Below are 17155 nucleotides of genomic sequence, written 5' to 3'. Positions count from 1 at the left end.
ATGAAACCTCCATTCATCTCCTCCGTGATTGTATCTTAGCAAGTGATGTCTGGTCCCATTTCAACGTTAGCCATGCTTTCTTGTCCCTTGATCTCCAACCTTGGCTTCATGAAAACTGTAAATCATCTGACACCTCTTGGAACACCCTCTTCTCTTTCATTATTTGGCGTCTTTGGCTGAGGCGCTGTGACCTCATTTTTTTCCCTAAACCCTTCATTCCCCCTTCATATCTCTGCAATGCAATTTCTGCCCAAGCCTCAGCCTGGGTTTCTGCCAATAACCGTGATCCCTCCACACCCCCTCCTTATGAGTCCCGACCTTCTGCCTCTCGCTACCCGAGTAGCTAGGCCCCTCCTCCGCATGACTGGCTTAAAGTCAATGTCGACGCGGCTTTTGCTTCCTCTTCTTTGTATGCTAGTATTGGGTGTGTTGTTAGGACTAGTGATGGTTCTTGGGTTCGTGGGTGGTCTTCTCGGTTGATTTTGGTCGTAGCCCATTCATATGTGAAGTCCTTGCCATTAGAGAGGGTTTACGTTTTGCAATTCGGTCCACGGAAAACTTTTGGTTGCGGTTTGTGTCCTATGTTTTGAGTCTCTGATATCGCTTGTCGAATTGGAAAACGTAATAACCCGAGAGTCTAGATCCAAGTTTAGACCTACAGGACCGTAATATAATCGTAGCGCTATTGGGAAGATTGAGACTTGTTTTGTTTAGTCCCGCCAGCTTTGGACATGTCATTTACCGTGAGAGCCGTGTTTTGAATTTTGTATGGATGATATGTGTTGTGCTAGCTCCCTTTATTTAGTGTCGTTTTTGGCTATATCTTGATCGAGTCAAATAGTGTTGGTGGTATTTAGGGTTGTATTTGGTTGATCTTGATTATGAGTTGACTTATTTATGTTGAATGTTAGCTCCTTTTTTTCTTTATTACACTACTCACATGTTTCATAAGATGATGTATTGTATCAAATGTCTTCTTAATGATGGTTTTATGAAGAAATATGGTTTGGACAAATCCGAGTTACTCCTCACTAACTGTGGTATTAAGTTTTAATAAATAAACAGTTAGCAGGTTGGTGTATTTTACATGTAATTTTGACGAGTGAGCTAGCAAGAGCGTTGTACTTTACAACAATTGACCTTACACGTTGAAGTTTAGATTCGTGCCTCGTATTATAATTGGCTTTATCTAGGGATCGGGATTCCTTGTATTCATTTAAGTTTTATTTTGTATAAAAGCTTTCTAACCTTATGTTTTAGTTTTATGATTTAGTGACTTCGTGGTTTTCATTATTTAAGTTTTTAAAATCTCGAATTTTCCGCTTTAGTGTTTGAGTTTATTTTTGTTGCAGAATCACAGGGTGTCACACCCGGCTCTGTTCGGGCTAACAGTATTTACCATTAATAATTTATTTTATATGAGATAATTGCTTTGACTTGCCTATCTTCATTCATGATATATTTTCCTAAGGCATGTATTAAACTTATAAGATAAAATTATAACACATACATTATTACTACTGCTGGTAGTATTGTTACTTTCAATACATCACATGTTAATACTATTACTTTAACTACATCCCCTGTTAATGTTACTAAGTTTTTACTCTCGATATTACTATTGTTACTTTGAGTACTCCCGCAGTTTGGGATCTCACGATCATCAGGTTATGATGATATCATGTTAAAAGACTTTCTCAACCTAAACCTTGGCGTGATAATTGAGGTCCAATAAATATTTTTTATACCTTAACAAGTCGCGAGGATAGGGACACTTTTAGTGCGAGAAGGTGATCAAGTAGGAGGGCGTTAAGAGTTATAGTTTATTACTTTATTCACATCTGAGTTCTCCACATTGGTAAAATGAGGAATGGATTCGCTACTTAATAAACGAAGTACAAATTCTTGTTTAAAATGGTAATATATCAGTCATAAACTTAAAACGAGTTAAGTATGGAAGATCAAACAAAAGGAGGATGCCTAAAGAGTGACAAAAAAGTTTGTCTTATATATGCAAGGTTGAGTATATATAGTTGACCGTTTTCGTCTTAAAACGAAGTCTGCCATCGTAAAAAGGACTTATTACTGCGAACAAAGGGGCTAGTCCTTATCACCAATTAGTTTTAGGATGAAACATCCTTAGACTTATGAAGTGAATATCTCTTCTTCTTATGGGTCGGGTCATATCGAGTTTCGGTTGTTTGAGGTCAATGACAAACCCGGATCGTTTACAGTTCATGCCCAGTCATTAGCGGGCCGGGTTATTATTGAATGAAAAGTTGGGTCAGGTTTGGTTATCAACATATGTTTTATTAACCAAGTGGTGTTAGTCCAGTGGTAGCCGGGTTAAACCTTGAATCTTGTAGAAATGCAGGAGTTGAGAGGTCCCGAGTTCGACTACCAGCTGGGGCGATGATCACTTGGCCACTGCAACCCCCGAAAGGGGTGGCTTACATGGTTCATGTGGTGGTGCGGGAATGCATGGGCCCGGGAGGGATTCAACCTCCTCGTCATCAAAAAAAAAAACATATGTTTTATCTTATGTATTTGATGTTGGATTAATAATTTCATGTTAAAAGAATGTATAAGTGTATCTATTTTAGATTATGAGTGAAAACAAATCAGATAAATGTCAATTTGGTTATCCATCATGTTGAGTCAATTTCGGGTTAAGAGTCGAGTAAGGTTGGTACTGATAGAATATAAATACAATAGTTAGGCCTCAAACATCACCTTAAGGTTTCTGTTGAGATGGTTCATTTATCATGGTATTAGAGCCAGTGTGACTAAAAGTCACAGGTTCAAATCCTGGCAGCCTCCAATTACTCACGAAGTGAGTGTAATTTCAGCACATAGTATGGGGGGAGCCTGTGTACTAACCACTCTTCGAGCCTAATGGGCATTCGAGTGAGAGGGCGTGATAGAATATAAATACAATAGTTTGGTCTCAAATATCACCTTAAAGTTTTGGTTGAGATGGTTCATCTATCAGGTACAACTCTGGTTCGTGTTGGAGCAAATTTGCTGTCCAAGGCTTGCATGGTTGTTGAATTGTCTTTTCATGTAATTCGTTTGTCAGTCCCTTCTTTCAAGTTTATTTTAGATATTAGACTAGTTTTAAACCCGTGCAAATTGCACGGGTTGCTATTTTAGATTTCATTATCATCAACTAATGTATAAAAATGATTATTTTTTAAAGTCCTCTCTAAAATTTTCAATTTGTATTACTCCTTGTAATTTACAGTTAATGTATTATACAATTGGTTGTATATACAACCTATTTAATGTAGATGAGCTTTGTTATAAAGTTATTGAGCTCTACTAACAAAATTATCGAGCTATGATACAAAGTTATTGAGCTTAACAGAATAATTATTAAGCTCAATAACTTCGTTAAATAGCTCAATAACTTGTAAAATAGCTCAACATCTTTGTGTAAGAGCTCAACAACTTTGAGGCGGTTGTATAATGCTACTATACAACCGGTTGTAGGATAGTTTTTGTGCTCTAATTTACCATTTTCTTCCCGAATGAGTAGATTATACAACCTGTTGTATGATGTTGTATGATGTATATCCAAGCTCTGCATTAAAGTTTTCGAGTTTTGTTTAAAAGAATCTGAGCTATGCTGTAAAGTTTTTGAACCCACACTTAAAAAAAACTCTTACAAAACTCAGAAAAATTACACATAAGCTCGGATTAATGTATAAGGTTGTACAATGCTTATTATATAACTGGTTGTATAATATTATTTGTATTTTCTTCCCTATTTGTTTAAACAGATTATTCGGCTGTTTTTCCTATTTCCCTTTTTAACTTGATTTGTGTGGTTCATATTTAATAACATGTGGGGTAGTGTGTTTTATGTGGCCGAAATTCAATTTATTATTTTTTGTGCAAAAAGAAAAGGGGAATAAAAAGGTGAATAGGAGAGAGTATAATTTTAACTGTAGGTTTGTGCACGACGAACGCTGTGAACTTGTAATATTATGTATCACAAATAACACATTAAGTTTAATTAGCCAAGTATTCGTTGTAGGCTGTAGTCTGATATGTCATCTTGTTAGGTAAGTTTGAATTGCTATTTTGTGTTCTTACTTGGTCGACTTCAAAGAAAAAACTTTACTTATAAGATGAAACTAAATTATATGGATGGAAATGAACACAAAATATTACGTAAAGTAAAATATGGTTAAACTAACTAAGAATAACATCAGAAAAATTAATACGTTTGTTGCACTTGTGATATTGTATTAGATACATATCAACATTAGATTATCATCTGCACAATTAAAGGCGAAATCTTATACTATATGATATACTCGTAAATTCATTTATCGTAAATAATTTTAAAAATATCTGTGAAATATGATACAGACGTTAAAATGATAATGACCGCTCTTGTATATAAATATATGTACATTCATCTTCTAATTTATGAATGTATCACATCCTGTTTTTTAGGGTTAAAGACTTGTTAACGTTGACTCGTGACCCCGTTGACCTGAATACAAAAGTTATTTCAGCATTGAAACCCAACTTGCTTGACTCGAACGCGAAATTGATTTAAGGGTCGAAACCTAATCGGGTTGACCCGTTGGGTCAAAGATAAATGAATAATATTATTAAAACATTAATATTTGAATAATGTATTTTATAAGATAAATAGAAGAATAGTATTTCAATACATTAAGTATAAAAAAATAAATTTTAAAAAAATTTATAAGTTTTATATCACTAAATAATAAAAAAATTATTAAAATAATATTATTTTTATAAATGATTTAAAATAAGTTTGATACGTAATGATATATATTATAAATATTATATATGATTTAATTTAACGAAATTTATTTTTTCTGCTTAAATATTGATAAAATAAAAGACGACAAAAACTATTTTGGCATGAATTCCAACTTTGACCTGATCCGTATTCACCCGACTCGTATTGTGAATTGTAATCCAACCCGTATGGCCCGAGCCTCCTAATTTGTTTAACTATCTTAATTAGAGATTCATAATTGTCTCTCATTTATATCCCTCATTTATCCTCCTAATTGGTCTCACTTAAGACAGGTATATCTGTCTCAAAAATAAGACGGGTAAAAAACTGCCTCACTTAGCTAGATAATACAATTATTTTGCGTACTCAGGAAATTTAATTTTGTTCTCACCCGTTTTATAATTTCATTTAACCGTCTTAAAATTAAGACTAATACACCTGTTCAAATGAGATTTAGTGTATCCGAAAAGTCAAAAATAAGTACATGACCCATAATCTCCATCATTTACCATTTCTACCCATCCTCGTATATATAAATTCTCCCTCAAATAACAAAAAAAATAACTCTCTTAATCTATCTTGTCCATTTTATATTTTAAGAGTATTTAAGGAAAATTGTTGAACTATCTGCCATTTTCCTTGAGTTAAAGAGAGTCGAGGCGATTTTATTGCGGTGAAGATAGTAGTACTATTATAGTATTATTTACGATCAATATGTGATTCAGTTTTTAATTTTACTAAATATAAAAATGGGACAATAATTTTAGGATAAATTATGAGAAAAAGTAGAATAATAAAATCACAAAGAGTCTTACTTGTGACGGTTTTCAGAGACCTTTCACAGCTCCTCCTCACTTGTCCTTCCCACTTACCACTTTGTCTCACGTCTCGATTCTATCCGTCACAAATGAGAATTTATGATAAAATTATACTGTAGAAAATACAATTTAAACTCTTTACAATTTGGGCTAAATAGATAAAATAATAAACTCGTAAATATACGGCCACCTCAACTCACTAATCTAAGCCCATATCAAACTTCCTCATAATCAAGGAATGAATACAAACCCTAACTTTAATATTATGTCCACATTCCACAACCATTGCGCACGCAACTCATTTCTTTCTTTATGTAATCTCTGATCTCTCCCTCTATTCCGTCTAAACTCCACATGCATCACTCTGTCCTCTGTAGATACTCCGAAAATCATACGATTAATATTAAACCCGTGCAGTCGCATGTATATTTATATTAAACCCGTGCAATCGTAACGTATGTTCTTCTGATTTCAGTGTTGTAGGATACTCCGAAAAATTTAAAAGGTCCGATGATATTCTAATATTTCTCTCACTTTTTAGTGCAACATAATTTTTTCTTTGCTTATATGTTTCAAAAGGACAAAATAATTTAAGATTTTTTGTTTAAAATTGTTTTTTTTTCAGAATTATGCTATTAGTTAAACTTTTATTCATTTTTGATTTTATAAATATTCAATTTTGTTACACGCATTTATGAAAAATATTTAATTGAATTTTGTAAGATTCATTATTTTTTGCCAAACAAAATATCTCTGGACTTGTGAATTTGACGATGATAATTCTTGAATAATTCGTATTTCACTTATATTAATTTTTACACAAATTCTCATTATAGACAAACACTATCCGTCTATAAGTATAGACGGATACCATTTCCCCTCACAAAATACCCATTTGCCATAAAGTGGGAAGCACATGGGGGTGCCCCACCTTGTCCCCCCTACCCATTTTATTAGAGGTCTTTACCCGTCTACTCGCCCCACCCGTCTATACCAAGACCTATTGTAATTTTTAATACTGTAATTTTTTAAAAAGTGATTTAACATATTTAAATAGTTGAATGTGTTGAATACTTAAGTAATTATCAGATCTAATACATTGGCGTTGAACAATTGAGAGAGAAAGGAAGTGTCAAATTGTACATAATTAAATATGTAGTAGAACGTGGGAACTGAAATCATGGAAACAAAAATTTGCTTTGACATTTTGACTTTCAACCACAGGCTGACACGTCAGCTCTGTGGTTGTTCGTTTAATAAAGAGGATAATTTAGATGAACCTTAGATGAACTATTTCAACCAAAACCTTAAAGTGATAATTAAGGCTCAACTATTATATTTATTCTTATTAATCGAAAGCTTCTGTGAGGGATACAAGTTATTCATTACAAATTTTCCAGTCAACAAATGAAAAAAATAATTTTAATAAATATAAATATTTTAGTAGGAGTATTACATAATTGTTTTTATTTTTTTAAAGTTATTCTTAATTAGAGTTGTACTCCGTATATAACGAGGTCCTCATACTAAATTCTAGCACAGAGTTCCCAAAATCTCTGAGACGGCCTGTCATGAGATTACTTTTAACAGTCCGTCTTGTTTCAGACCGCAATAAGACCTCTTACAAGTGAGACGCACATGGGTGGTGGGACACCCCCATGTGCTTTCCCACTCACACCCTAAATGGGTTTTTTTGTGAGAGGAAATGGTATCCGTCTGACCATTTCAGACGGATATGACGGTCTAAAATAAGAATTTGTGTACTTTTATAAGCCATAATCAACCCAATTGAAGAATCGAGCTGAGGTCAACAACTAGGTTATATAAAAGGTTCGTCTCACAAAATAAGTACTTGTATAAATAGCACATAACACACGACATAATGAAAAACCCCATAACATAAAGGGTACTCCATGAATATATTATATTATATAACTTTAATTGAAAGTAGAGCAATACAAGACGAGGGTCAAACATGCTTATTTATTTAGGTATAATTATATTATAAGAGTAGAACTAGGTTGATAGAATTGGCCCTCATTATTAATAATAACTTGTATGCTTAATAGGAAATAGTATATATTGATAGCCTTAACGGACAAGGCTGAATGTGGCTACAACTTTGGCCTTGTTTGGGATACTCTCATCAATCTTGGCATTGGCGTTAGTCAGCGTGACTCGTGCCCCATCTCTGCCAAGGTCTGGTTAGTCAGCGTGACTTGTGCCCCATTCTGCGGCTGCATCTCCGAGTTGGTTGCGTTTTGCACTTGGACTGAAGCCATCTCTTGCTTACTACTTGTCTTAACTGTCATTTTTCAAATAGGGAGACATAGTTAAAACCACGACCCAAAATGTTTTACCAGAACAACTATTAATGTAACAATGTAAATTATTAATCAAATTGTACTTATTTTGGACTAGTAAATATCATTTACTATGTTAATTACTAGGGTAAGTTAGCGTGACTATGTTAATGAAATGAGGTAAACTAGAAAAAAAATCGAAAATTTTATTGTCATGATCGTGAGTCGTGACATTTTGGAAAGTAGACATTATTACATCGGTGAGTACTGATCGGTTTAAATGTCTACGAACCATTTCCTTTCATTTTTATAGTACAGCATCTACATGTAATGGAATATAACACAAGTCATCATTGCCTTTAAAAATTCCTCTTATCCTTATCAAGAATCATATGTAGTGGTGGCCAACTAGGCATGAGTAATTGGTTCATACACTATTATCATTATCATTATACTCCCTCTGTCCTGTCATTTATTATCCTTTATATTTTAGAGTATCTTAGTCAACTGTTATGCTTTTTATTTTAAGAATAAACTTGATGATCAATTTGATCATTCACAATCAATTTGTTTAACTTGTCATTTGAACAAATTTGATGAGCAATTTGATTATTCACACCGAATAAGACAAGAGGTCACTCTCTCTATTGCCAATTGATTCTATAGTAGAGCCCTCTTATGCGTGAATTGTGGACTCTCTCTCCTCCGTTCGGGGCATGACCCGGGTCTGTTATTGAATTTAACATGGTATGAGAGCCCATGGTTGTGTGACCCGGGTTTTATGGGCCAAGTTTGCAGCTCGACGAGCAAAGTTGTTCAGTTGAATTTGCCGAGTTTGAGTTGATATTGGGCCAAGTTTACAGCTGGACGAGCAAAAGTTGTTTAGTTCAATTTGTCCCGTCTTTGTGATTGGAGCTGGAAGAGAAAAAAGAGTCTCAGGTGCTTGTGAAAAAAGACCTTATGAAAAAGATCTTACATGTGAAGGGGAGTATTGAGAATAAACTCCAATCCATAGGAGTTTCACATGTAAGTATCTCACATTAGAGAATTTGAAAAAAGTATTCCGCTAAATAAGTCAATGAGCTAATACCTTTATTTTCAATTGGTTTTAGAATAGACTCCTCCCAGGCTTGAATTGTGGACTTTTTCTTCTCTATTTGGGCGTGGCCCAGACGTTACGTTGAATTTAACAGATTTTGATTTTCTCTTAGTATCTAATAAATTTGACAACAATGAATTAGGAGGTTTTTATTCTTCAATTTTTTTTGTAACATTTTCGGATTAAGTGTTTGATAATTAAAAAATTTTCAATTTTAAATTAAACTAAAAGGGCATAAACTTGTTATTTTAGTTTTATTGTTTGAATATTTTTTTTTTGTTTTAGATACTTCATAATTAAATTAGATATATACATCTATATATGTGAAGATGAGCAGCGGAGCTTGAACTCTCAGCCATGGCGGATTGAAGTATATTGAAGAGAAGAATTAAAGAGAGTTCTAGAATGTTTAGAGGGAGAAAATATCTAGAGAGATGAGAGTAAATAAAAGAATGTGTTTATTAAGTTAAACAGTATGTACAACCTTATTGTTTATATACAAGTATTAACATAATATGTACAAGTGCTAACTAACTATTTCACATCCCCTCCTCAAGGTGGGAATGCTAAGTGAGGATCAAATAGCAGTCCCAGCTTGGAAGAAAGAAAGAAATGTTGCTGTTGCCCTAAGGGCTTTGTCAATAAGTCTGCAAGCTGACATTGGGACTTGACATGCTTGGTAATGATCAGACCTTCTTGGACTTTCTCCCTCACATAGTGACAATCAATGTTCAAATGTTTGGTTCTTTCATGAAAAACCGGATTTGCAGCTATGTGTTGGGCAGATTTATTATCACAAAACAATGGTATAGGTTGTGGCACTTTGATCTTGAAGTCTTGTAATAGTCCTTGCAACCAAACTATCTCACCACATTGTGTATGACATAGCACGATATTCGATTCTGCGATGACTTTGACACTGTCTTTTGCTTCTTGGTCTTCCAAGAAATGAGAGACTGACCAAGAAAAACACACTGCCCTGTCACTGACCTACAGCTGAACTGACATGTCCCCCAGTCAGCATCACAAAATGCTTGTAAACTTAGGTCATTATCAGCTGAGTAAAACAATGCTGCATCCTTAGTACCTTGCAAATATCTTAACACATGGACATCAGCTTGAAGATGAGGTTCTCGAGGTACATTCAGAAACTGGCTAAGATGTTGCACTGAATATGACAGATCAGGCCGAGTTAAATTGAGGTAAAGTAATTTCCCTACAATCTTCCTATAAACTTAGGATCGGCAATAGACGGCCATCTTCAATGGACAATTTTAAACCTCTTGGGAGAGGAAAAGGGGCTGGTGTACAGTTGTCCATACCTGCATCATGTAAGAGGTCATGGACATACTTTCTCTGATTGAGCATAAGTCCCTCTGCTGATCTTGTAATTTCCAGCCCTAAAAAATACCTGACATCACCCAGATCCTTTATGGTAAAGGCTTTGTCGAGCACGTTTTTCAAATATGTCATATACTGAGTATCCGAACCAGTGAGAAGTAAGTCATCCACATAGACTAAGACAAGCACAAAAGATCCATGAGAATCTCTAACAAAAAGAGAATAGTCGTGCTTGGACTGGACAAACCCTTGAGATAGAAGCAACTTTGTTAACTCCACATTCCACTGTCTAGAGGCTTGCTTAAGCCCATAAAGGGAGCGTTGTAACTTGCATACTTGACCAGGTTTAGCTTTGAGATAACCTTCAGGAGGTTGCATATAAACCTCTTCCTCAAGAAAGCCATGTAGAAAGGCGTTGTTAATATCCAATTGCTTGATGTGCCAACCCTTAGCAGCTGCCACTGATAATAAAACTCTTACTGTAGTAAACTTGGCTACAGGTGAAAACGTGTGCTTGAAATCCTTCCCCTCAACTTGATTATAGCCTTTGGTAACCAATCTAGCCTTATACCTCTCAACAGTACCATCTTGTTTGAACTTTACTTTAAACACCCACTTGGACCCTATTGCTTTGAATCCAGGTGGTAAACTAGTCAATTCCCATGTTCCATTGCTCTCTAGTGCATTTAATTCAAGTTGCATTGCTTGTACCCAATTAGAATCAGATTGGGCCTGTTTGTATGTTGAAGGTTCAGGAATTGCCATAACATTGTTGAGGGAGGCAGTGATATCTGGTGGATATGTGGCCAGATTAAGGACTGAAAATGAACTATGTTTTTGAATAGTTGGACAAATAAAATCTTGAAGGCCACTGGGTGGCCTCACACTTCTTTGTGATTTTCTTGTGGCAGGTATGGTATGCTCAGCATGTCTAGAGGTGGAAGAAGTGATAGTATCACTGTTGATAACAATGTTCTCACATGTTGTATGTGGTATAGAAACAGTATGAGAAGGTATTGTAGAGGAAATGGGATCAGAATCATCCAAAAAATGATGAGGGTCAGGAGAAACTTCAGGTGTGTCCTGAGTATTATTTGAAGGTTCCTTTGATTTATAAGGAAATATTGTCTCATTAAAAATCACATCTCTACTCACAATGATTTTATGAGACTCCAAATCATAGAGTTTGTAACCCTTTTGCCCAAAGGGGTATCCCAAAAACAAGCATTTTCTAGCCTTGGCATCAAATTTATCTCTCTGTCTTGCAGAAATTAATGCAAAACATAGGCAACCTATGACCTTTAACTCTTCATAAGTGGCCTGCTTTCCCATTAACACTTCAACAGGAGTTTTCCATCCCAAAACTGCAGTGGGTAACTTATTAATGATGTATGTTGCTGCCAGTAAACACTCACCCCAGAACTTCTTAGGCAAGTTTGCATACAATCTCATAGCTCTAGCAGTTTCTAAAAGATGACGATGTTTTCTCTCCACTCTACCATTTTGTTGAAGGCACTCCAGGAAGACTCTTTTGATGCAAAATCCCTTTCTTGGCAAATAATTGGATACAGAATTCTTGAATTATCTCTGTTCCATTATCACTTCGAACTCTCTTAACAGAGAGACCATATTGAGTGTAAACATGAGCCAAAAAAGTGTCTATGGTTGAGGGCACTTGTTCTTTATTATTCAATAAAAAAGTCCAAGTGACTCGTGAATGATCATCTACTATTGTAAGAAAGTAATGTGCCCCAGTAATGCTAGCTATTTTATATGGCCCCCACAAATCTATGTGTATAAGATCAAAAATATGACTAGCTCTAGAATAATCTCTTTCAAAAGACATTTTATGCAATTTTGCCATTATGCAAGTTTCACACACATAATTCTTTACATCTTCTTTATTTATTAATGGAATATGCTGCATCTTTACATTGGAAGTATGACCAAGACGTGCATGCATTAATTCTAACTTGCTATGAACAACACACCTATCAATCTTAGAACAAGCAAAACCATTACTAGTAGAACACAAATGTGCTTTCATATTACTACTAAGATATCTAGAATTATCATTATTCCTTATATCTATAAGAGGCTTCTGTCCAAAACCAAACTCATGTTGCTTGAACTTATAAAGTCCACCTTCTTTTTGACAAGCGACCACCGCTTTGTTACCCCAGTCCCGTATAACGCACTGGTAATTGTCAAAAAGTACTCTCATGCCACAGCAGGAAATTAACTTCCCAATGGACAAAAGATTGTGTTGAAACTCAGGAACATATAACACATCTTTAAGAACAATTTCAGGACTGACTTGTATATCACCAAAATGTTTCACTACTTTAGTGGAACCATCAGGTAAACCGATAAGAACAGGTTTAGGTAACAATTTCAAGCAAGGAAATAATGATTTATGGGCTGTCATATGATCTGTGGCACCGGAATCAAGTATCCAATCAATATGAGCAGAAGTAGTAATGTCAGAAACAACATTAGTGGCAAGGATAATACCTGCAAAGTTTACTGCAGCAGTATTATAATCCATAGAAGGACCAACATCTTTATTAGAATGAATGGCCTGCATCACTTGTTGATAAATTGCAGAAACCAGAGCTGGATCAACTTGAGGATAATCATTTGCTCTAGAAGTGCTTGCAACAGAAGACTGAGAAATACCAGCATCAAGAGGAGTATCTTCATAAACTTCAGCTGCATTAGCCATGAACTTGGAACCTTTGTAGCCATTAGGTCCATTGTATTGCTTCTGGAAACCTGCTGCACCATTATTTCCATTGTATCCATTATATTGCTTCTGAAAGCCAGCTGCTTTTCTTGCCATATAATCAGTTCGTAACTCTGGATGTAGCATGAAACAAGTGTTTGGAGTATGGCCTGCCTTGTTGCAAGCATAACACCATCTCTCAACTCTGTCATTCAACTTCGGCTTTTTACCATCCCGCTTCCACACATTCCACGCTCCTGGAGATCCACCACTCTTAGAGAAATCTTGCTTTGCTGCATTCAACGCACTAGCATCGTCGAGTGCATCTTGAATCAAAGAAATAGATTTTTGACTTCCAACTTGCTGTAAAATCGAATACGCTTTGTTGATATTAGGTAGTGGCTCCATGGAAAGGATGTTAGTCCGGAGATGCTCATAAGAATTGTTCAATCCCATTAAAAAAGCAATCAATTTCTCCTTCGAAGCTGCTTCAAGAATCTTTTTCAAGATATTACAAGAACACTTCTCCATTATACCACAACTGCATTCAGGAAAAGCTTCAATTTCTTCGACGTCATCCCAGCGACGCTTGAGTTTAGTGAAATATTCCGCAACGGAATCACCGTCTTGAGAAATATTCCTGATTTCTTTCTTCAATTGGAACAATAGAGGACCATTAGATTGTCCATATCGTTCCTGAACATCAATCCATAGCGACCTTGCAGTCTTCGATAACGTGAATGCTACCTTAATCTCACCTGCAATTGAGTAAAGTATCCAACAGCGCACCATTGAATCACACCTTAACCATTGCTGTAGCTTCGGCGAAGTAGCGTCAGGCCTAGGTGTACCTCCGGTAACAAATCCTTGCTTATTCTTCGAACTTAGACCAAGAAGAACACTACGACTCCAATGAGAGTAATTCTTTCCATTGAAAATCGTATCTGTCAATTTCATTGAAGGATAATCTGATTGTGACAGATAAAGAGGATCATCGTATGGATTCTGATACACTTCCGCTTCGTTTTCCGGCATCTTGCAGGCTTTTAATTGAATCGATTTCGCGAGAAGAACAATTTGTGTTGTAGCGAATCAGGAGAATGAATCGGAAAAAGAAAAGAAGAACAGATGAATTGAATTTTTAGGATTTTTCTGGAAAATTAGGGTTTCGAAAAAAAAAATTAGGATTTTCTGGAATAAAACGATCGAAATTAAAATTGAATGAGAATGAAATCATGCGTATGCAGAGACAGGATTAAACCTGCTCTGATACCATGTGAAGATGAGCAGCGGAGCTTGAACTCTCAGCCATGGCGGATTGAAGTATATTGAAGAGAAGAATTAAAGAGAGTTCTAGAATGTTTAGAGGGAGAAAATATCTAGAGAGATGAGAGTAAATAAAAGAATGTGTTTATTAAGTTAAACAGTATGTACAACCTTATTGTTTATATACAAGTATTAACATAATATGTACAAGTGCTAACTAACTATTTCACAGTATCATCAGTTCATCATTATGGTCCTTGATGATTAGTAGATAAATTGCACGTTACCAATACAAGGCATTGAAAATGAAAGTATACTTTTATCAGGTCCGATCTTTTGGACAATAAATCCGGTTTTGTCTAGGTTCGGTCTTACCGTGACAAGCCCCATCTACGTTCTTCAATTTTTGAGTGAACCGGTCATCGTTTGGGTTCGCCCCGAAATGATTTTAGACCGGTAAACACTCCTACCTATGGTTGTGGATTAAGATAGAGTCCACCACTAATTTTATTTGAATGATTTAAAGGAAAACAATAATTACATTTCCACTCCTAACGAGGATGCCAATACCGAGGGATGAACCTTAAGCCTGGCCAACTGGGCAATGGCCCGGGCAGCCCAAAAAAAGTTGTCCAACCTGCTAAACATCGTCGACAAATTACTAAATATCGTCGACAATTTGTAATAACTTTCCTAATCTACCCCCACTCTACCCCCTTATATTAAAATCTTTTTTTCAAGTACGACATTTTCATCACCACCGCTTCAATTCCACCACCAAATTCAATGAATCGACGACGCAAATAATCTAAACTAGTTTGATTTTTTTTAATTTTGTAATTAGTTAGTAGATTTAGGTGGTTTAGAATAAAATCGTTATTCTTAGAACGGATTAGCGATTATCATAGTTTTGGTTGAGATGGTTCATCTATCATGCGTCTCAACTATCACCAAACCTTGGGCCTCAACCATCACCTTAAGGTTTTGGTTGAGATGGTTCATCTATCATTCATCCCAACTAGGAGAAGGCAACTTCTCAAGAATAAGAGCATTATCCTGCATATATTCGCACAACACCATCCTTTCACCAAAAATTCAGAAACCAGATTTTCATACTCATGTATTTGATGCATAATTGGTTTACCAACAACAATCTCAAATTTTAACCAATACCAAAATCATTAGACCCATACTTGATTTCTAAGGTATCCCAAATTTCCTTTGCGGTCTTAATTTTGCAATAGATGTCAAACGGGTTATCGACCATATAGTGTAACAAGAAACCTCTAACGGTTCTGTTGTCTTTTGCAGATTTGTTATCGGGTTTGACAGTTTCAGACGAACTAGACACTTCAATGGATTGTGGTTCTTGAAATAGCACATAATCAATTTTATATTGCTGGAAATAAAACATGATTTTCTCATACCATCTCCTATAATTTTTTCCATCTAAATTCCATCTTACTAAGATCAGGAACAACTCTCTGTGGCATAGTGAAATGGGTGACAGAATGGTCAGGAGTACTGGTGGTAACAATTTGGTTATTAACATTGAAATTGTCAAAATTTTCAGTTGGATTTATCATGTTTAAAAATCAAACGAAAATAGCAAATGATTATAAAGATCAGAAATAATTGGTTTAGAACAGTGTCCTACACAACGTTTCAATTAAGGCTATTTTCGATTAGCTAAGTTTATATTTCCTACAGGTCATAATTAGGATTGAACTAGATAAGTTACCATTTGAGTTAGATTTGAACTAGCTTAAAAATAAGGAATTCATTGATTTGCTGAAAGATCAATTTAAGGAAGCCATTCGTATTGCAACTTGCAAGTAAATGGGAAGCTAACGAGTAACGACAATGTATTGAATTTTCTTAATGTGCAAGCTAAGTTGACAATACTCTTAAGAATTGTTTATGATAGATTTCGAGCGAATAAATTATATTATCCCCACTCATAAGAAGCGCCTCATACTAAATTCTCACACATAAGACTAAGTTTATCCCCATATTAAATATGAGTTTTGACAACAGTAAAAAGGACTCACTTTATTATTATTAAGACTTAACTCAGACTCTCTTATTTATTCTATTTTATCCCTCAAATCTATCAAAAATATCAACAACGGTAAAAAGGATCCACTTTTACACACACACAATACACTATTTACGGGTCTTAAAGTGAGTCTTGGATTTCCAAGACCCTCTCTAAGATTTTGCTACAGTATTATTAGCTTTATGCGTGGATTTGTGCAAATCTCATGCTCAAACCCGTGCTCAGACCCATGCTCATACCCGTATAATCTTAGCCTAACGTCCAAAATCTCCGGGACGACCCTAGCATTGAATTACTTTTATAAGCATTTATCAAAAACCATATTTAATCCGACTGGGCAACTGCGCGCAACTCAACAACTAGTTTAAATAAAGAGTTCATTAAATTTTACTCCCTTTTAAAATTCACGTTTTTAAAATTACTTTCTTTTGAAATTTTTTTGTTAAAATTACTTCCTTAAATTGCATTTTTTTTCCTAAACAAAACTTCAACTTAAGTGACATATTTCCTCTGTTTTTGAACTCTCCCTCCATTTATCTACATAATTATACCTTTCAAAGTATAAATTTGCTAAACTACAAACGGAATAAATTCAAAAACAGAGGAAATAAGTCACTTCAATTGAAGTTTTGAAAATTTTTTAGGAAAAATTACAACTTAAAGGAGTAATATTAGCAAAAAATTTCAAAAAAGTGTAATTTTAAAAAAATGTAAATTTCAAAAGGGAATAAAATCTCATTAACTCATATATAAAAGGTCCG

General features: G+C 35.1%; 2 protein-coding genes across 3 annotated transcripts in view; both read right to left on the bottom strand.

The window, feature by feature from the left end:
• LOC141656799 (jasmonate-induced protein homolog) overlaps positions 1-17155 on the bottom strand; it is a 239665-nt gene that overhangs the window by 18568 nt on the left and 203942 nt on the right. The window lies entirely within an intron of this gene.
• Positions 11840-14104, bottom strand: LOC141654888 (uncharacterized). Its single transcript, XM_074461999.1, has one exon. The coding sequence runs from the start codon at positions 14102-14104 to the stop codon at positions 11840-11842; it is 2265 nt and encodes a 754-aa protein (XP_074318100.1).

This window comes from Silene latifolia, chromosome 5, assembly GCF_048544455.1.
Source record: "Silene latifolia isolate original U9 population chromosome 5, ASM4854445v1, whole genome shotgun sequence".
Taxonomy (NCBI): domain Eukaryota; kingdom Viridiplantae; phylum Streptophyta; class Magnoliopsida; order Caryophyllales; family Caryophyllaceae; genus Silene; species Silene latifolia.
Note: the sequence above shows the minus strand (reverse complement) of the source record. Positions and strands in the feature narration are given on the sequence as shown.

Excerpts from the sequence above, each read along its gene's own strand:
- LOC141654888 (XM_074461999.1), bottom strand. The coding sequence starts at position 14,104 with ATGCCGGAAAACGAAGCGGAAGTGTATCAGAATCCATACGATGATCCT.